Source organism: Fistularia commersonii, chromosome 2 (assembly GCF_037954325.1).
Source record: "Fistularia commersonii isolate RoL2024-O1a breed Wild chromosome 2, RoL_Fcom_v1.0, whole genome shotgun sequence".
Taxonomy (NCBI): Eukaryota; Metazoa; Chordata; class Actinopteri; order Syngnathiformes; family Fistulariidae; genus Fistularia; species Fistularia commersonii.
The window spans coordinates 15124559-15144851 of NC_141285.1; the positions used below are offsets into that span (position 1 = coordinate 15124559).

The 20293-nt window shown below is 39.1% G+C and overlaps 2 protein-coding genes and 1 long non-coding RNA gene across 5 annotated transcripts; 1 reads left to right on the forward strand and 2 right to left on the reverse strand.

Annotated features, from left to right (window-relative positions):
* Window positions 1-72: 72 nt before the first annotated feature.
* On the reverse strand, window positions 73-6127 carry LOC147236496 (uncharacterized). Its single transcript, XR_015107875.1, has 3 exons — window positions 5788-6127; window positions 4016-4197; window positions 73-172 (listed from the first exon to the last, which is right to left on the reverse strand). It is a non-coding gene; the product is annotated as an uncharacterized LOC147236496 (long non-coding RNA).
* On the forward strand, window positions 4238-9519 carry st3gal7 (ST3 beta-galactoside alpha-2,3-sialyltransferase 7). 2 transcript variants are annotated; one of them, XM_086169785.1, is made up of 8 exons: window positions 4238-4386; window positions 4476-4625; window positions 4714-4840; window positions 5800-6137; window positions 6240-6426; window positions 6540-6680; window positions 6785-6934; window positions 7043-9519. In XM_086169785.1, exons 2-8 carry the CDS (start codon window positions 4486-4488, stop codon window positions 7127-7129), a joined length of 1170 nt encoding a protein of 389 aa, XP_086025911.1. In that variant the 5' UTR covers window positions 4238-4386; window positions 4476-4485; the 3' UTR covers window positions 7130-9519. The 2 variants fall into 2 exon arrangements, with proteins under 2 accessions (XP_086025911.1, XP_086025920.1); XM_086169794.1 differs by having other exon boundaries at window positions 4240-4283.
* On the reverse strand, window positions 8560-19909 carry hps1 (HPS1 biogenesis of lysosomal organelles complex 3 subunit 1). 2 transcript variants are annotated; one of them, XM_086169771.1, is made up of 18 exons: window positions 19595-19909; window positions 18431-18612; window positions 18200-18334; window positions 16863-17005; window positions 16660-16768; window positions 14176-14336; window positions 13934-14036; window positions 13766-13853; window positions 13572-13627; window positions 13322-13489; window positions 12010-12189; window positions 11172-11248; window positions 10941-11078; window positions 10038-10103; window positions 9666-9810; window positions 9272-9385; window positions 9093-9175; window positions 8560-9012 (listed from the first exon to the last, which is right to left on the reverse strand). In XM_086169771.1, the coding sequence occupies exons 2-18, from the start codon at window positions 18545-18547 to the stop codon at window positions 8850-8852; spliced, it is 2046 nt and encodes a 681-aa protein (XP_086025897.1). In that variant the 5' UTR covers window positions 18548-18612; window positions 19595-19909; the 3' UTR covers window positions 8560-8849. The 2 variants fall into 2 exon arrangements, with proteins under 2 accessions (XP_086025897.1, XP_086025889.1); XM_086169763.1 differs by having other exon boundaries at window positions 13572-13630.
* Between the last annotated feature and the right edge of the window lie 384 nt (window positions 19910-20293).

Below are 20293 nucleotides of genomic sequence, written 5' to 3' on the forward strand. Positions count from 1 at the left end.
AAGACACATTGCTAAACGACCGCTGAGCGCTGAGTGTCAGCCTCCATCACTCACCAATCGAGCAGCTTGTCTCCTTATAATAAACTTCCAACTTCCAGTGGGAGAGGAATTTAATTCAGCTGGATAATTCTCCGTTTCCCCTGTCCGTAATGAGACATCTGACAAAAAAAATCTGACAGAGAAATGATTAATGGCATTGTTTTAGGCAGCTTAAAGAAAGAAAAATCTGAAGACTGTAATCTTAATGTTTATTTTGTGAGTCAGATGTACAGATAATAACTGGATAGTGTTTGTTTGAAACTATTTAAAGCTATTTATAGCTATTTAAACTTCGTAAGACCTTGTCTAGCATTATAGGTAATTGTAAATATTATGTGAATAATAACAGATTTAGTCTACTTGAACAGTTACTGGCCTTACAAAGTATTTGTAAATGTACTTTGGTGTCTATGGTTGCCTGCGTAAAACTTCAACCAAAGACAATCAAACGATGCTATTACATGAACAGAAGCCCAGATAAGTCATAGGGGGTTAATGTTTGAGCTCTTGCTGCTAAACAAAAGAGTAAATCAATAGAGATGTATCCACAAGGGGACTTAAAAGAGCACATACTCTGTTGTAAATATTTTTTTAAATCTCCAGTATGGATTATTTCAGTTACTTTTCAATGTGCTTATATTCCATTAAGGAGAAAAAAAATCAATGCTGAATATCCAAACCTTGCTTTGAATACACCCTGCAGTTTGTTAGTGTGCTGCAAAGTACAATCAAAAAGATTGAAAGTAACATTAGAGGGAGAAACATCAATGTGTTTCATTTTCATTGTCTGTTAGCACGCAATGGTAATTGATAATGTAAACTTTGCTGTATGTGCAAGTGTCTAATGTGTTCTAATAATTCCTCCTCTGGTTGAGCCTTCTTATCCTCCACGCTCTCATCTGAGTGGAATCGGATACGGAAAAATCCTAAACCATTTCCAACTGGAAAAGAATGGTGCTAAAAAAATGTGCCTCTCCTGACTTTCACCTGCCTGGAAAATATCATTGCTAGGGTTACTTTTTTTCTCAGCAACAATATAACGTTGCTCTGGGAGACAGCTACCGCACAATATTGTTTTACAGTGCCGGAATAAGTCTATATCACATTGGTAATAAAGATTAATGTGTTTAATAAAGCCTTGTGTTTAAACAGACTCCGTTTTTCAGTCAATATCAGCTCTGGACTCAGTGATGTTTCATTTCAGGATGATAAAGCAACTTTTTTCTGGTGGAAAAGAACACTGAAAGGTGTGACGTTTCCCCTTCCTGGATCCCTCTCAAAAATCAAATATTGTAAGTCAAAACAAGAACAGCCAATTTCAATGACAATGGCCATAATAAGGAGACATTCAGAAATTATCTATCTTTTTGAATATTGGTTCACAATTTTGCAAATAATGTAAATTACTCTGTGTGTGTTTATCTTATCCGCATGCACAAGCTTAATTGTATGCAGTATGCAGAAACCAACTATTTCTTGGGGTAGTAAGGCTGACAAATGTCTGGGACTTTTGCTCTATTGACCAGGACCTGAAGATTTTGGAAATGTATTAAGCGTTGCATGTTCCAAAGCCAGTTGCAGTTACCTTGGCCGTTCAAGAAACAGGAAGTATGGCTTGTGGTTGATATTGTATCTGATGGGTTGTCTACAACAAGCACAGTGATATATATTGCAGGATATTCCAAGTTTTTTTCTTAAAACAGTATGTTAAAGCTGCTACTGGATGAGATTTGTTAAGCTTTATGTGGTGTTAAAATGAATGCCATTTTTCTTCTACCGAACAAAACCCTATTCGAGGAAAATAGCAACGTCTAACGCAAATGCCAGCCCCTATTTTTGCCTCTATAAAACAAGTCGGGTCAAGTGCAGCCTAAGAGGGGCATTATCTCAATATTCAACATATACAGCCGCTTTAATGGTCAAATATAAAAGGCATTTAAATTTAACTTTACTCCCTTTCATGTTTTTTTAAATAAAGCAGATCAAAGTTCAGACCAATTTTGATGATGAGTACAAGTCGTATATGTTCCCATGCAAAATTGGTATTTGTTCTCTCCCAGATAAAACTGTCAGCCCTGGAACAAGAGAATATCTCTGGCAAAAATGATTATGAATTCATACGAGTGAAGTTTTTGTCTCTCGCACACCACAGGCAAGTTCCTCCTAGTCACTACAGGTGTTTGCTCTTTCTGTTTTTTTTCTTCCCCTTGCAGAGCTGCAATATTACCTGCTCTGTTCAGGTCCAAAATCTCCCAGTGCAGATCAGAGGAGCTTTTCATCTCTGTCTCTCCCCAGATTGTGGAGTGACAGAAAGTAATATCTCTCACCTGTGAGAGAGTTATTTGCTCTTGAAGCAAGGAGGAAGAGCGGTGTTGAAAGCATGTGCTCTTCATGTCAGTCAAACTGAATTTGCAGCAGGAAGCAAGCCGAGCTCAGCCATACTAGACATATTGTTCACCAGGAATAGCCCCTTAATATAGGTGATTCAAATTTTCATACACAGTGTTCAACAATATAAAGATAATTCACTTTATGTTCATGAGGTCATATCTAGTCATCATGCAGCAATCCCGGAACTATTTCCAAGACCTATAGTATGTCTATATAGATGTAAACATGCTTTAAGGCAGAAATTCTGGCATGAAATTTGTGTCCCAGTCTTTCTAAGAGAGAAACTGCAAAATGGACCAGAGACAATTGGATGATAAATCATCTTCATAGCAGTTACAGTCTCTATTTTACTGCTACGATACAGAATCTGGTTGGTGAATTTTTTTTTCCTTATATCATTATCAATAGAGCAGATCAATTGGGGCAAAAATAGGTTACAGGAAATGGTGCAGCTATAATGCACACAGGCCACACATTTCAGAGTATCAGAATAAGAAATTCTTCAATTGCCAAGTAGATTTCCCATACAAGGAATTTGTGGTGGTTTTTATCGGTGCCTAGCAGACAACATGGAATCATCATATAAAAATTAAAAAAAAGAAAGTGAAATCAGAACTAGGGTTATTGGTATTGCAAAGGGGCAAAGTACTGGTGCAAAGTTGTGCAAAGTAATGCACAAGAGGAGTGGTCGAGTGAGTGACAATGGGCTCCCAGGCCTTATTGATGAAGCAGGCTACAGACGGGAAGAGGTTTTGGTCCTGATGGACGTCCTGCCAGAGGGTGGTGGTCGAAATATGAATTAAGAAGCTATAACTGCTGGGCTAACATTGCCAGAGAGGGTACAATCAGATATAGCATAGGAATGTCAATAATTTGGATTTCAAATAAAAATCCACACACTATTGTATTTAAAAACATTTAAAAACATGCAGATCTAAAAACAGTTTTTAGATTTGCATTTCAATAAAGTAATAGAATCAGTCTGTGGATTTCTTAAAAATAGCTTTCTCTTTAAGAAATGTATCATGATTAAATGAATAATTGTTTTTTTTTTTGCAGAATAATTGTTAATAAACGCTTCACTTGAGATTTTCACCTCAGCATTAACACATGCCGTCAGGATAAATGATCTACTCAAAAGCTACTCCAGAATTTCATCCATAACTGAAAGGCAGTTGGTGCCTCCGCCCTTTAGAAACAACATTAAATGTCTTTCATTGAGGCACAATGAGTTGACAAATGGACAGGCATACTCTTTGCTTTGTGCATGAACATATACTTATTTACTGAATGTGTATGTACAGCTCTGTGCTCCATTTACCACTCTGATGATACATATGCACAAACACACACTTGCACACATGCCATTCAGGGATGCCACACCCAGGTTAAAGTTCACTCATACTTGTTTTTTTTTTCTTCTCTGTAGCAAGTGCACAGTGCTAAAGAATTGGGCCATACCTTGAGGGGAGCTGGAGGAGGGATTCAAACCTTTTTTCACATTTCATATCAAGTGACATCTTGTAAATAACAACAAAAAACATCACCCTTTCACTTTAGGCACTTCAGGGAATACTACACTTACCTATATTTTAACCACTGAACACCTCTCTACAGAATGGTCCTCAGATTCCTGATCATCTGTCATCTTCTCAATCTCTCTGATCTTTGGAAACTTCTCATTCCCTTTTTAATGCTTGTTTCTGCTGGATGCACAGCGACTCACAAAGGAACACTTGTTGACTGAGTGACGTGTTAATGGTTAACCTTGGTATTAGGGAGGGAAGAGACAGAGTTCAGTGGGGAAGCAAACAGGCGGCAGCAGCAGCAGCAGCCATTTTGGCACAAACAAGGTAAATGCATCTTGTGACGTGACCCTTCGACATGGAACAGAGATAAATGGCTGTTTAACTTTTTAATTGCCAAAAATCTTCACTTCACAGGGCTGGCTCTGAGGTATTTCATCCATCTCCATATTATTGCTCTGCTTGTCATGAAGTCCATGTAACCCTGCCTCTATTTGATATATGTGTTTGTTTTTTAAGTGTGAATGCCATGGTGGCAGTTAAAAACTTGACTGTAAAACAACCCAGTGATGGCTCTTCCTTGCTGTTTGGGGCTACGGAGACTGTGACACTGACTCCTTTCAAACACAAACTTCAAGTGGAAAGAAACAGGGATTTTTTCCTTCGCAGGTAGAGAATTGCTGTATGTACACAGTGCAGGGCATTTACTGTGATAAAGTTACTTTTGCAGGTCTTTTTTTTACTATCTGCTGCACAGGAGTGACAATCTTGCCATAAGTCTGGTGCTGCTGATTGGATGTTACTCAGCTATTCTGATTCCAGCATATTTCTCCTTGGATAAATTGCCTGCTCCCAGTGGCAATGACGAACATTCCCAAACCCCGGTAGGAACAGCAAGTACATCACAAAATAACTTTACCTTTATCACACTTTTCAAATGGTTTAGAAAGAAAAGCTCAGCAGTCCCCTTACTGCTGGTTTTTGAGTGCAACAGAATCAGGTTTGATCAGCCTTCACTTCCAACCTCTACCATCATTCGAGCAGCCCTCATTTAGTTGATATTAAGTTTGAAAGGAAGACTGAAGTAAAAGATGGAAGACTCATACTAAAGTAGCATTGGCAACAGCTCCCCTGCTGCCGCCAGCACTATTGTCTGCTTTGTTTATTAAGGATGCATTCATGACACAGGATGCAAAGGTGATGTCACTGCTATAAGGAGGCAGGCGCCCCAAACAACCCCCCTTCCGTCACTCTAGAAAAGAATGCCACTGGTCAGGAAGGACGGCAGTGTGAGGTTAAATTAACATTAAGGGGCAAAACCAGATGATGTTTGTATTTATTTATCTTTCAATCTAGGGAAATCATTCTTGTCAAAGTATAACCTAGACCAGAAAAGCCCATATCACGCCTAAATTGTCTGTTAGTGTTAAGATACAGACCAGGGGACTATTTTTTTCTGACTTACATGGAAAGTTGTATAGAAAATCACTGTTAAGGCAGACTTCAGCCCCTGTGTAAATGAAAAGTTTAAATAAGGGAGAGTAGACACTTTTATGATGCTTTCCTATTTCCGCTTTGCATTGAAAAATGCAGACTCCCTTACAGAGAATGTTAAGACATTAAGGCTGCCTGAGTCAGAAGAGGAAACTCTTCCATTGTCATGTCAAACTGACATGCTGTAACAAAGGGATTCCAACTTTGAAACAATTGTTCCGAATAACTCCGGAGACACATGTAGGACAATAATCACATATTTATACATGCACTGTGTACTTTTTAATTAAAATGATTGATTTGATATTCTGTGCTTATTCTTGTAGTATATGTTTACCTCACTTTTCAGGCCTTATTGAACCGGTCTGCCTCCCTCCTGCTGGGACCCTGTCAGCCTCGCTGGTGTCTCAATCACTTGAAGCCATTGCCATGTTCTGCAGGATTGCTCGACATACCCGTGTTTGTGCGGCAGGCTCGCCCTGTGGTTTGGGACCTTTCCCCTCCGCTTGGGCTCCAGGGAAGTGAAGAGCATCTTGCCCTGGCTTTGGCCTCTCTGCCCCAGCCTGGACTGCCACCATCGCTGGGGAAAGATGGCACCTGCAGGCGATGTGTGGTGGTGGGCAATGGAGGGGTGCTTCATGGGAGCCATCTTGGGTCCCATATAGATCAGTATGACATCATCATCAGGCATGTTTGAAAGGATGTCACAATTGTGTGATGAAATAGTAGTTCTTCTGATTCACTGCTTCAACATAACAATGAGTGACACTGATACTTCCTTGTCAACAGGCTCAATAATGCTCCAGTGCCTGGCTTTGAGAGAGATGCTGGTTCCAGAACTACTATTCGGTTGATTTATCCAGAGGGAGCCCCCCACTCAGCAAATGAATACCAAAAGACCACTATTGTTGCTTTGGCAGTGTTTAAGAGTCTGGATCTGGAGTGGCTCACTTCTATCGTTACCAAGCAACCTCTGGTAGGAACCGATGACAGGTACCACTGGACTCAGATTCAGATAACAATTCATACTGGATTGGCATCATAACATTATCTTTCATACTTTTTTGCCTTCCTGGTTTTTATTTACAGAGCTTTTGGTCTAAGCTATGGTTCTGGAGGGAAGTGGTAGAGGACATTCCCTTGAGTCCGGAGAACTTTCGGATTTTGCACCCAGAAATAATTCACAAAACTGGACAGGCCCTACAGAATTATGCTCTGAAACAAGGCAATGTGCGTCCTAAGATGTATTTTTATACCATTTTCCTCAGATTGATAAGTTATTACTTGCTGTACATAGAGAATTGAGGCATAACAAAACAACTCTTTTCAAGCAGATGCTACCAACGCTAGGTGCCAGTGCTGTGGTGATGGCTCTGCAGCTGTGTGACCAAGTGAGCTTAGCAGGGTTTGGCTATGATATGAAGCATCCACAGGCAAGGCTTCACTACTACGAGACCATACGCATGGACGCAATGAAGGCTCAAGTAAGTTCTGCTTAGGAAACCTCACAAATATGGACACAGTGGATGTCTAGTATTACTCATTAAGTTAAAAATACTGCCTCCATTCATTTTTTTATCATTAATCTCAAGGTGGTCCATGATGTTAGTGCTGAGAAACTCTTCTTGAGGGATCTGGTGGCTGCAGGAGCCGTGACTGACCTCACAGGAGCGTTGTGAGATACCTCTTCCTGCACTCTCAATTTGTCCAACGTTGCTTTTTCTACAGTCTCCTCTGGTGTAGAATGACATTACCAATGCCAAATTCATAAGCAGTTTCTATTGAATTCACTAAACTCAAATCAGTTCATAATAATAGGTAGAAACACATCTACAGTTGCAGTCTTGTTTTTCTGATAGATGTACTGGAATTGCTTGGTGTCAGAATACTTATTTAAGCAACAACAGTGCTTGATTTTTCATCTTGAGAAAACCTGAAAGTGATACGTGTTGTGTGATTTTTGCTGCTGTTGTTTGAGCTAATTTCATCTTGGTCTTGTTTTTTGCATATAAAATTATGTGTCATGAGCAAGTAGCAAATACTTCCTTTGTAATGCTTGCGGCTTTGTATGAAAGCTATTGATAACCATGGCTTAAATGATTTGTAATTTTTCTAAAAAAAAAAAAAAATTCAGATTCCATTGCCAGTAACTGCAGTTCCAGTGGTTCAGGTTGGCTACTGTAGCCAGACTATGAAATAATGAAATTGTCAAAAAGAGACAAGATTCACAATATTACTCACAATAATTTTAACTTCCTCTCCTTCTATTCTCATTCTTACACTTACATTTCATCCTCTGTGGTGAGTGATGTTTGTGCTGGGCATAAACCTGCATGAAAAAAAGAGGCAAAAGATTTTGAGAGGGAAGACTACTTGTAGGATTTGTTACATCACAAATATCTTGAAGTTCATAGTTGTCCACTCTACATATTTGTATATATTCTGGACTTTCTGTTTGAAAAAAGTGGATTGTACCATTTTGCTGTTTACCTTACTGTATGTTAGTCTTGAAAGGTGAACTTGACCAATTGCATGATTATTTCATTCAGGATATCCACTAATACTTTCATGATCTGCCTTCATGTATATTTTGGTTCATCGATAATAATTGAATTGTAGAAATGTTGGTCTTGTTCAAAGCACAATTTTTTTTACCAAAAGGAAATTTTATTTTGTATGAGTATGTAAATGAAGATTTCCAGTTGTCTAAGTCATGCTACTCACTGAAAGATCTCAATGTTGTGATTGGACAACATTCATTTCACCTGTCAAGAGTTTTCTTTACCTTTGACACACCCCATCATCATGGGAGGCTCACATGATAACAGGGTGGGTGAACAACTCATAGCTTACCTAAACAGCTCCTATTCAAAGCCTCTCTCACATGACACAAACTGCTCCAAAAGACATTCACGTGAGTACTGGGTGGGTCTAGGACTCACATGTTTTTCAGAGACCACTCTTACAGGGGTCTTAAAAACCTGAAACTCCCCGATAATACCTAGATATAAATATGCCTCTTGGTTGAGATTATAGACATCCTAAAGAAATTAAGCAAGTTGAGTCAGCATGATAAAATGTATCGCAATATGTCATAAGAGACAAGTGATTATTGTTACAAATTTGATTTATTAACAGTATGGTGCAACAAGTTGAAGAAAATGTACATTATCAACATTTATAAAACCATTCAGTCACTAGTAAAATTTGGAAAAAAATGCAGTTTAACAATTCCTCATAAATAGGATACAGGTTATTAAGTTATCATAAAACTACTCTGTTCAAAAATAATTGGGTAATCGATACAACCTATTTCATCCATTATGAAAAGAGAACATGTTTTCCATCATTCATTGTGCTCAGATGTGCTTCAGTGTCTAAACTAATGTGTGGGTGTCTCTAGAGCAGAGGATTGCGCGACGGCTCCCACAGTTTGCTTGCCAGTTGCCTACAGTGCTGGAGGATGATCTCTGAAGGGATGACCCCTAGATGAACTGTCAGCAGCTCATAGCACTTCACCACCTCACCCTGGTGATTCTTACTGTAGTACCGCAGCAGCTTCCTGCAGGACACATCGCCATCGTCACCCACCTTTTATTTCGTCATGTATTTCATCTGTTTTGGTCAGCTGCAGTGATCTACCTGTAATAGTCCCAAGCAAGCATCCCAATTGGGGCAGAGTCATCAGGCAGGATGGGCATGTCCACTGCTTCTAGCTTGTAGCCCTGTTTTCAATAGATATACGCAATATGTTACTTTTTGTGGCAGCTTACGTTTCCTTTGCTATTTAAATAGTGAAACATTCTAGGTCTGTAACTTACGGTTTCGTTCTCAAACCAAAGAAAGTAGCAGAAGTAGAAGTCTCCATCACGTAATGTGACAGTGGAGTAACCCTTTTGGAGATAGTGCCTTGTTGTGTTGACCAGGCTCCAGACCTTTAACATTCCAGAATACAAATCAAATTTATTCTGGCAAAATGACTTCAGTGTGATTATGTTGGTATTCTGTTGTCACAATAGCCTTTGGCTACCGAATTCCGACAAATACTAAAATTCTAAACAAAATAAAATATTGTTCTTTCTTTTGTCACCACCATGGGGAAATTCCATTGGTTACAAAGACAGTTTATAAAATATCATCAAAGTGAGAGATACATTGGAAGTCCAATAAATGAGTTGGTCTCGAGATGAGACATTCCTTCTAACTCCAGCTGACCTTGCTTTTTATGAATTGAGCCACTGGTCCCTTTCCCATCTCAGATGTTGTACGTTCTGTTAAGTTGAGTGAGGGTGCGATCATTTGCCCAGTGGATCGGTCCACACAGATAAAATGGATTAGGCCCGGGAAATCCTCCAAGTACGTGAGATTAATTGTGTCAAGGTCAACATTGTTCAGACAGAGGTAGACCGATAATTTGTTTTCTGAACCCATACATGAATGGATTTTGTTGAGAGCCCTGAATGTCACAATGTCTTTAAAATATCAGAAACTTTTATCCACATTTATAAAATGTTTTTCATCTACTGACAAAGGGTATCAATAGAAAGCAGCATCGGGGGAAATAGGAGTATCTTTCTGACAGGATATGACACCATGGTGATGTTCCTCTTGCTTTTCACCAACAAGAAATCTTTCCAGTCAACAAGTTTTTCCCTGTGATAGAGAGTGAGAGATTAATGGTGAGAGTAAAAATGAAGAACACATATGCTTGCCTTAAACCTGAAGATTTTCATGGTGACAGACTAAAAACTTAAAGTCTGAAGGAAATTTTAGGAGTTACCGGATTCACAGCAGACTCTCATTAACTTAATTGTTAAGTATAAGGCCGTAATCTGAGCTGTTTTAGATCAGTCTTTTCCTTGTCTTGGGCTTACGACAGTATCAACCGTGCTTGATAATATCACAACTCTTTCAGTCTTAATGGTGCCGTAACACAATCAACAACCAATAGATGAGGTCTGACAAAACTGTAAAAAGAAAAACTGGGAGAGAAACAATTGCCAGAGCGGCGCTGGCAGAGACGTTATTTGTTGGCTGTTTGGATGAATGGGGGCAGCAAAGGATGTGCTGATTAATATGGACCATCCAGAAAGAGGAATGGATGGTGGAGCCGTGAGCAGAAGAGCCCAGCCTGTGCGATGTCAACTCTCTGACGTATCATGATGGAGTGAAAAAGGAAAAGCAATGGACAGAAATTGCAGAGGCCCAGCAAATACCTGGTGACAAAATGGCACGGTGTAAAAAAAAAGGTGAAAGAATCTAGTTGTTATCTTGTAAATAGTGACCCTACAAAATGTATAATCCTTGTAAGATCTCAGTCTGTGATTAGGCTGCGACTAAAAATCTGTCTTTAGATGTGAGTAGGTGTGAGATCATAGTTTTAATGAGTCTTTTTCAAGTCATCTGATGTATGGGTAGCTTAAGCTGTGTGTGTATTTTAGAAACAAAGTACAATTAAGGAGAAGGGAAACATGTCCCACTGACACTTACTGCACCATGGCCTGGGCTCGCTCTTGCAGACTGGGGGAGAGTCTCTGCGGGATGTCAGCAGGTCCGGAATCGATGAGGAAGCACTGGCGGTACACGCCACATAGCTGGGTCTTCATATTCTTGCACCACGGAATCAGTCTAAATCAAAAATATGGGTGAATCACTCAGAGGCACGGTTGGGCAGAAATGTTATGAAGCATTCAAGCCAGCAGGGGGCTGCAGCAGACTTACTCTCTGGTGAATCCCGGCCCCCCTCTGGCAAAGGCACGGTTCTTGAACTCTGTCCAGATATTTTGTAGCTGAGCTGACTGAATAAAAGTTCAGTCAAAGTAAATATTATTTATTTACTTTATTAAACTTTATTACTATTATTCAAGTTCAACCACTTTATTCAATACCAACAATACCATTCTAAAATATCATATTTACTCCAGATACAGTTAAAAATGATTTGCATAGAGCATACATTAATAAAAAATATTTGATTACGATGTGAATATATTTATAGAATTTGAATGTACATATAAATATACATACTGTATCTGTATGTTTATACACATTTTATGTACACACACACACACACACACACACACACACACACACACACACACACACACACACACACACACACACACACACCCTTCTTGTGAACAGTCTGATAGTCTCTAGTTACTGCCATAATCTAGTAAGTTCATCCTAGAGTCTAAATGGATGCTTGAAGTGAAAAAACTGCCTTGACGAAATTTCTTGAATTATTGTGTTCTCCAGAATAAGATGCTTGGATGGACAACTTGAAAACCTAATCCCTCCATACCATCTCACAATTGTGGAGGAGAAAAAACAAACAAACAAACAAATAAATAAACAGGGTAGCATGGTTGCATGGTTAGTGCTTTGGCCTCACAGCACAAAGGACCCTGGTTCAATTATGACCAGAGGACCTTTCTGTGTAGAGTTTACGTGTTCTCCCCATGTCTGTGTGGTTTCCTCGGGGATCTCCAGTTTCCTCCCACAGTCCAAAAACATTTAGGTGAATTGAAATAAAATAAATAAATGCATTACATTATACCTGGATCTCACTGGGTCCCAGAGCTTTGATGAATTTGTCGAGTTTTCCTCGGATGTCATAGATTGTGGGTTGGCCTCGTGCAGCTGAGGAACCTTGCTGCCCTTCACTTAGACGCTTCTCAAGTTTTGCAAAGACCTCCAAAAATATATACACAGACACAGCCACTGCACTGGTTGGAACCTGTTGGGAGAAAATCATTTACAGGAAACAAAGTGTTTATAGTAGCATTAAATTGTTCAAGCAGTCAAAAAGCGAGAATAATAAAGTAGTTTCAGGTTCACGTAGTAAACCGCACTGGCCCCGTTACAGAAATCTGTACATACAGCCCCTTCAAAAAAAAAGTTCTGTAACTTCCTATAAAGACACAAGCTGCATATACAATAAATAATAAACAATAAAAACATTGTGTAAGTGTCTAATAGATGCAGGCTATGGTGCTGCAGTAAATCTGATTGAGGTGTGGAATTGTCATACATTAAAAATCCTGGCTGATTAGCGAAGTAGCCATATCATTTAAAACAATGATGTTGGCAAAATAATGAACATCATATATCTGTTACAAAACATTTGTGTTGTGAAATTGTTGCAACAGACCAAGTGAAATGTGTTTTAATCTGCTTTGGTTTTAGTACTTCCTACATGCTTTCAGGCCTGAATGTTCTTTCTTCAGCTTAAGAAAAAAAACACTGTTATAAAAGCCATTATATTTTTAGCGCAAGCTGATGAACAACAGTGAACGATTAATTAAATATTAAAGCCTCCAATGGAGTTTGCTTTCATGGGAGCAGGCAGCTCATTCTACACTGCATTTTTTATGCCTTTGGTTATGTTTTTTTAAGCTGCAGAATAAAACTAATCAATTCAACCAAATTTGCAAAGTCAGCATTTTTATTCATTGTGCAACTTGCTGCTATGTCTGTTTCTGATTTTTATTTATTTTCATTTTATTTAGAATATTTATTGTTCTCATTGAATTGATTCAATTTATTTTTCAAAACTGTCAATTTAATTTTGTATTTTGTTATTATTAGGTTCTCTTGCATTTTTTTTAGTGTTTATGTCTGGGCTCGATCAGAAATGCAGATTTTTTTGGTGATCATTTTCAACCACTACATTTATCAACATCAGAACATTCCCATTTTGGAACTGATGAGGTATGACAGTTTGAGAAAAAACACATGAACCCAATCATGGGATGATTTTGGTGCTCCAATCTGTGCCGTTCTGGCACTTTTTTTCAGAGTGCTAAATGGCCACTGCGTGACAGAAAATTAACTACTGCATCTATGAGTTTGTGTTGCCGCCCATTCACCTTCGTTAGAAGCACTAGTGTGATTCCAGGCCACAGAGGCAAACAGTACATAGAGTGAGGCATCATGGGATAGAGTCCCTCCTTGTGTGAGACTTCTAAGAAGACTCTGCGGGGGGTTGAGTGGTCAGGTGGAGGGACTTCCAGGGTCTGTAAGCTGTCTTCTGCCATCTGGAAACAGTTTCTAGTTTGAATTATTTTGCGTTACAATGCAAGATGGCTTACAAGAGTAGAATTATAGATGTTCTCTCACCTGAATGTCAGGATCCACAAACTCAAATACAGGCGTACCATCTCTAGCTAGTTTTTCTGCTGACACATGAATGCATAAAATCAGAATATTGCTTGACATGTTAAATAATAATCTATATTTTATGATGATAAATTAAATATGGTCAAAAAATTAGTGGAAGTTTGTGGTCTCTGTCACTGGTGTTATAAACCCACCTGAATCACTAGAGTCTCTGCCTGTAGGTGAAGGTTCTGGAGTGTAGAAACTTTCAGGGCCAGACCCAGATGTACTTTCAATATCTTGCTAAAAAAAAAAGCACCGTAATCGTGAAGAACACTGCATTGATTAGAAACATCCTGTGAGCAGCCATCAGTGTTTCCTACCTCAGATCCTGGGTCATCCAGGTCTACGTTGCTAGGATACATATTTTGGGCCATGATGATAAGGGCCAGAAGGTCTGAAGTGGCGAGTGTGCTCGCATTGCGACTGGAACATGATATTTTAAACACTAAAATTACCATTGCTTATTTAATGCTGTGTAAAAGTAGGTAGGCTATCACACATCTAAGTAAATCATAACACAAAAAATGTGAATAACTGATGATGGCATCTGTTCTGACTGCACCTGGAGTAGAAGGCTAGTAGCTTAGTGTGAACCAGAATGAAGGCGTGCTGCACCTCCTCTCCTGCTCTCTCCACACTGCTGTTCAGCTGCTGAACCAAGCGTCGCTCCAGGAACTCAATGCACTGCTCACACAGTGTGGGGTGTATTAACCTCTCCACTGCCTGAGTGACAGAAGGAAACATGAATGGGATATTAAAATACTTCCTGTGCAATGATGCTAGACTGAGAGGAAGCAATGCAAAATCTGATCATGCTGAAACACTTGAAGTAGTTTCAAACCCCAGAATTTACATAATTCTTATGAGAATTGATCAAATATATGTAAATAAATTGATTGAATTTGACTTTGAATTGATCTTATCCAAATGCGTAAATATATGTGTATATTCACATGCATAAACATACATATGCACGCACTGGCTTGTATATTCTCGATGAGACTTCTCTGTCTCAAATCAAATTATGGATGCTAAGCATTATCTCTAAGTCTATATATCTCGTTTCAATTTTCCATAGTTTTGTTCAATAAAAGAATAACAAATTCTATCAATTACTTCATAAAAAGAGAGCTTCAAAATATGTGAAAAAAAAAACATCAAATTGTGTTTCTTTCATCTAGTGTTTTGAGTTTTAACAAAATACCTAATATAGCCCAGCCCTTCACTTATACATAATATTATGAGATCATAGAATAACAGATGTTCAAATTCAGGAGGGTCTTAAGATGACGCAATGAACGTGAACACCTGCTGAATATAAGTGAATTCTTGCATGTAATTTGCTTTGTCAGAAAGTCAACATCCTCATAAGAAATTCTGCACCACATATCTGGATCAATTTAAAAAATATTATCTGGAAAGCTGTATGGTTGTTTATTAAATGGGCCCTATTTCCTGAAAACAGTCAGTGTATAAAACTCCCAAAAAAGGATCACAATTATGACAATACCTAAAAAATATTAGAGCTATAAAAAAGTTTGTATGAAAGGTTTTTAAACTTCAAACACAAAATAAATGAGATCTTGATTGATTAGTGTAAAGTGTGTGTGTATGTATAAATATCTATGTATGTATTAGTAAAACACAAAACACAACGAAACCCTGTAATAAAAAAAAAACACTTTTACAAAGTTTGTTTTGAATGGTTTCTCAAGGCAAACAAATCTGAAAGCCCTACTGATAGCTTCCAGCAAAAAAAACTACAGCCGAGCTCACTATCGCTCCCCTCTGGAACTAGTCCCTTTATATTTTCCTGAGCGAAAGTGGGTTGGTGGACACGGGACATATTTTTGGGGGGTTGTAGCAGATGCAGGGAAATGCAAGTGGTATCATCCTCCATCACAATCAAAAATATGGTTGTGCATGTCCATGTGAGCTGCTTCCCTCACTTCTCATTTGAACCATTTGTCATCATTGATACACTTCACTATCATGCAAACTAAGTAGAGTTCAAACAAAACAGTAGAATCTTCAGACAGTTTTGTATCAATGACCTAGACTGCCTCCATCACTGTTGCTGCTGTGAACAAGCCTGTGACATTAGACATGCGAGTGTCCTCGTCACATCTACCTTTAGATTCTTGATTTTGTTCCAAAAATCATTAACTAATTCATTAGCTATACAGCTTATTCTGCAGTTAGGGTCGTGGGGAGGAGAGGGGGCTCATGGGCTCCAGTCTAGAGGCGGACTGGTCACAAGTCGATCAAAGGGCTACATGTAGAGACAAATAACCATTCACTGTCTTGTTCACTTGTCTGAGGAAAATAGGGTCTCCAACTGGGGGGGTTTTTAGACTGTGGGGGGGAAAACTGGGGAAGCCGAGGAAACCCAAGCATACAGGAGGAGAACATGCAAACTCCACACAGAAAGGCCCCCTGTCAGGATCATGTCAGGGACCTTCTTGCTGTGAGGCGGACGCTCTCACCACTATGCCACGATGCGTGTGATACTTATATGGAATTGATTTTGCACATGATGGGGCTGATTATTGCAGGTAACAGATCCCATGGATGACAAAATGGGTCTTTACGGATCTTTGGCAATTCACATGGCTATGTTTTAATTTCAGTAGTGGGTTATCATTAACGTTAACATGACCAGTCTTTATTCTTCTTTTCTTTGAGATAGTCTTTGTTTATATTTATGTACTGGTGTCTTTGATTTAGCACAAAAAGGTACTTTTTTAAAGACTGCTTGTTGATGGAACAGAATTGTCTGCTATTAAAACATTTTTTGCCACAAGTCATGGCAGTATTATTGCAGGAGGCATACATTTCAAAATCAACAAGAAGAATGAATGCTTTTCCGCAAACATCTGGATCAGCTTTATTAAATTGGGACTTTACACCTTGAATGAAAAGATATCCTTACATACCTACTCAATCTGTACATGTGCGTTTATGATTGTGCTGCTGTTTTGGTGTATTTTTTGTAAAGTAAAATGAGTTGACCTTTGTGTAAAATATTCAATCTAAATAAAGTTACCTCGACCAAGAAGCTCTGGTCATTCTCTCGTAGGTGGCTGTAGGTCACCAGCAGGCCCTGCAGATGCTTCCACAGCCTTGCTCTCTGCTCAGTATCCTGAGGGCGCAGTCTAGTGCCGAAAATATATTTCAGGGGTCAAATAGATGCCACATCTAAACCAAAAAATGTCCACCATTGGGTGGGTGGGGGTCTCAGTAGCTTACTCTTTCCTGAGCAGGTTTGAGCTGAGTGTGACCATGCCAAACAGGACCTCAATCAGCTTCTTCATCACATAGATCTTCCTCCTGAGATCATCCTCTTCTTCCTCACCATCTCCGTTTATAGCAATGTAAAGACATTCATCGAACTACGTGTGACAGAAAAAGAATTGATTACCAATGATCATAGCAAATGGTTTAAATGCATCCTGGTGCACTTTCAACAGACATGAAGAGAATACTGTCACTGATATTGACCTGAAAAACCCTGTTTTGTTGTTTTTGGCAGTTCTGTGATAATAAAAATGATTTTGCTTTTTCTTTTACATGAAAAGAAATTCGAAAAAATAAACACAGACTGAGTAAGTAGTTGGAGAAATGGTCTTGAGTGTATCAGAAAATAGAAAGGTATTTGAAATTTCCCATTTCTGAAATTATGCCTAAGAGGGCAAATCAGTGACGCTGAGTGTATTTTCTTAATTTCTGCTTTCACGGAAGAAGGCCTAGGCAGTATGAAAAAAAAAGAAAAATCAACATAATTTCTAATGATTACCTTGCCTTCACTGAATGACCAATTATTACTCTCATAGGACTTCCAGCTAGTTTTTCATTGTTTTTCAGGAACCAGCTGCTCTGGATGAGCCTAAATTGCTCCTGATACACAAACTGCTTTTCATTGAGTGATTATGAACAGGGTAGTTGGATAGGAGGGCAGCACAAAACTGAATATGATTAATTGTTGTTAGCAAGATTAAGCTGGTTAAATCATCTGGATGTATGTTTCAATATTTACTCGTTTGAATGCACAGGCCTATTTAAAAGTTGTTTTTTTTTCCACAAGCATTGAAATAAGCATGTAATTGAACTGGTCACTACTATTTCTACAATCACTATATTTAGTCTAGTTTTGTACCCTGACGTGACATAACGTGCATCTATCAGGATATACATCAACATAAAAAAAAAGTCCTTTAACTATTGCATCAAATTCCCATTTCACCCAGCCCAGAGTCAGCTGTTGGAGTAACAGTGCCTGGACTCCATCTTCACATCATGCGCTGCAGGAGCACAAAGCCAAGCCTGATTCTTTAACAAGACTCACATGCCAAACGTGACGCTTCACTGTAAGAGCAGCTGGAATTTAGGTCACGTTGCTATGACAGCACCAGGGTAGTTCAGTTAAGCATGCATCTCTTTTAGATTCATCAGAGCATATCAAAGCAGAACCGGAAAATTGGATGTAATGTGTCCAAAATACTATTCTCATATGCTGGCGATTGTAGCCGCTTTAGGTCTGTGGGGGCGAAAGGGGGATTTCTTCTGTTATAAAGAGCAGGAGATACCTGGTGTAGGACATAGATGTGGTTGTTCTCTGCTGTGAAGCAGGTGTAGCTGTCACCCAGCCGGTCCACCATGGTGCTGCAGGAGATGATGATGGGTGCAAACAAAGTGCTGATGCTATCCTCAAAGGCTGGAGGCTTTGCATTAACACAAAGAGATAGATATTCTTGTTGAGACACACTTGTCTTAATGTCAATGAATCAATTTGCAAACAGTAGTTTTTTCCATCTCACCCCATGGCCATCTTCTTGAGCGGCCCCATACTGTTCCTGAATATTGTGCTGAAATTCTTGATCTATCCAGTGGAAGAGAACTTCTGCACTTTCACTGGCGATAACCAAGCCCTTCATCTGGCCCACAGACCGCTGCCCCTCTTACTATGCTCTTTTAGTTACACCATACCAGATGCATAATGCTGGGAGGAAATGGTCGAAAGAATTTGAGTAAGAGATAAAAAGCGATCCGTTTTTTTCCATTAATGTCTTGGCTACACACAATTCTGAACAATAATCATCCATCTTCTACTTTACAGATGTTTAACTTTCATAAAACTTGGGAAATGTCTTCAAAGCCTTCGACAATTCTTCAATTATCTAAAGTCAGTGAGTGAAACAATCCTAATCTCAATCTTGCCCAAAATAATCAGTTAAGCATTTCTCACATAACACTAATCCGCCAGAATTTGAACATCAAATCCAGTTCACAGGGAACGAAAAAAAAACTGACAGGGCTGGATAGATTAGCTTTTGTGATTAAAAGTTAACATTATCAATCACAAATCATTTGTAAAGAAACTCTTGTTACAATGACAGATGATGAAAAAAATGCTTTGGAGTAGTGTGATAGTTTCTTAAAATCAAAATCACAGATTTTTAACTTTTGCATGATAAATCCATTTGAACTCTATGTAAATTATAAATTTGGTTATATTATTATGGACCCTACTCTTTCAGAGAGGTTTTTATTAATATTGTTTTTATCACTTGTGGTTGCAACTTTTAAGTTAACATAAATGTAATTATGAATAACTATGCTAGGCTTTGAGACCAATTTTAGTAAGACACTGTATTTATTTCTAATCCATTCATACTGCAAATCATGCTAACTGGTAGAGATGTCTTCCCCCCCACACCACCACCGCATAACCACAGGATGGATTATTGTACATTTGTGCCAGTGTTTTCTCTTATTGCACTGTATTTTGTCGAATGTTTTTTTTTTAAATTGCTTGTTGTGATAGAATTAATTTTGTTGTCTCTCTCTCTCTCTCACACATACGCGCGCGCATACACACGCGCACACACACTTAACTTTGTAGCTTAAATGTAACTTATGTGAGACATATGTGATTTAAAAAGTTCAAAGTGATGTATAATTGTCTATACTTGAACTTTTACCTGGTTCTACTTTAAGTTCTCTCAAACAGCAAAACTTTGCAAACGTGTCTCGAGCCGGTCGTCTTACAGCAGTTAGTTCCCCGAAAAAGACTCCGCACTTCCTCGAATCGCCGTGACGCGTGAGTTAACGGGGGGGAAAAAAAACATTGATACACCCAATTACTCTTAGTTCCGATCGCCAAGTGATGCCGAAATCACGGCGGAACTCCTCCTGCCACCTTTTCCTCCCTCCTGTCAGCACCCTCGTCCGCTCATGGAGTTGTTTTTTTTCCGCGTCTCCTTCTGTTGTGGCGTAGCCTCGGTGCAGTGTCAGGTCACGTGACCACGCAGCAGGAAGTCCGCGGCGGGCAGCCCCGGAAGGGGACGGAGGGGCTCAGCGCTCCGCCAGCTGTGAGGAGGTCATGTGCCGCTGCCTAACATGGGACACATGATGCAGGGGCCGCACTGAGAACAATGGCACAGTATTTATGGAAGTTTTTCTTAAATGCGCTCTATTTCATCTACTTTGGAATCCAAGTATGCGAGAAATACACCGAAGAAACAGCGATCCTTTTATAATTGATAATGCACCCAAACAGAGGGGTGTTTATGAAAGAGCGTAGTTCAGTGAACCAGTTAACGTTCTTGAAGTCGGGGGCTTTTTTGACAATAATTACATATCTTACATGCATTTTCTTATTAAAGCCATTGGAGAGATAA

Excerpts from the sequence above, each read along its gene's own strand:
- st3gal7 (XM_086169785.1), top strand. The coding sequence starts at position 4,486 with ATGGTGGCAGTTAAAAACTTGACTGTAAAACAACCCAGTGATGGCTCT. Across the intron at positions 4,841-5,799 it reads ACGAACATTCCCAAACCCCG|GCCTTATTGAACCGGTCTGC; the intron begins GTAGGAACAGCA and ends CTCACTTTTCAG. Across the intron at positions 6,427-6,539 it reads TCGTTACCAAGCAACCTCTG|AGCTTTTGGTCTAAGCTATG; the intron begins GTAGGAACCGAT and ends TTTTATTTACAG.
- hps1 (XM_086169763.1), bottom strand. The coding sequence starts at position 18,547 with ATGAAGGGCTTGGTTATCGCCAGTGAAAGTGCAGAAGTTCTCTTCCAC. Across the intron at positions 17,006-18,199 it reads ACATCTATGTCCTACACCAG|TTCGATGAATGTCTTTACAT; the intron begins GTATCTCCTGCT and ends TGTCACACGTAG. Across the intron at positions 12,190-13,321 it reads CACTAGTGCTTCTAACGAAG|GTTCCAACCAGTGCAGTGGC; the intron begins GTGAATGGGCGG and ends TTCTCCCAACAG.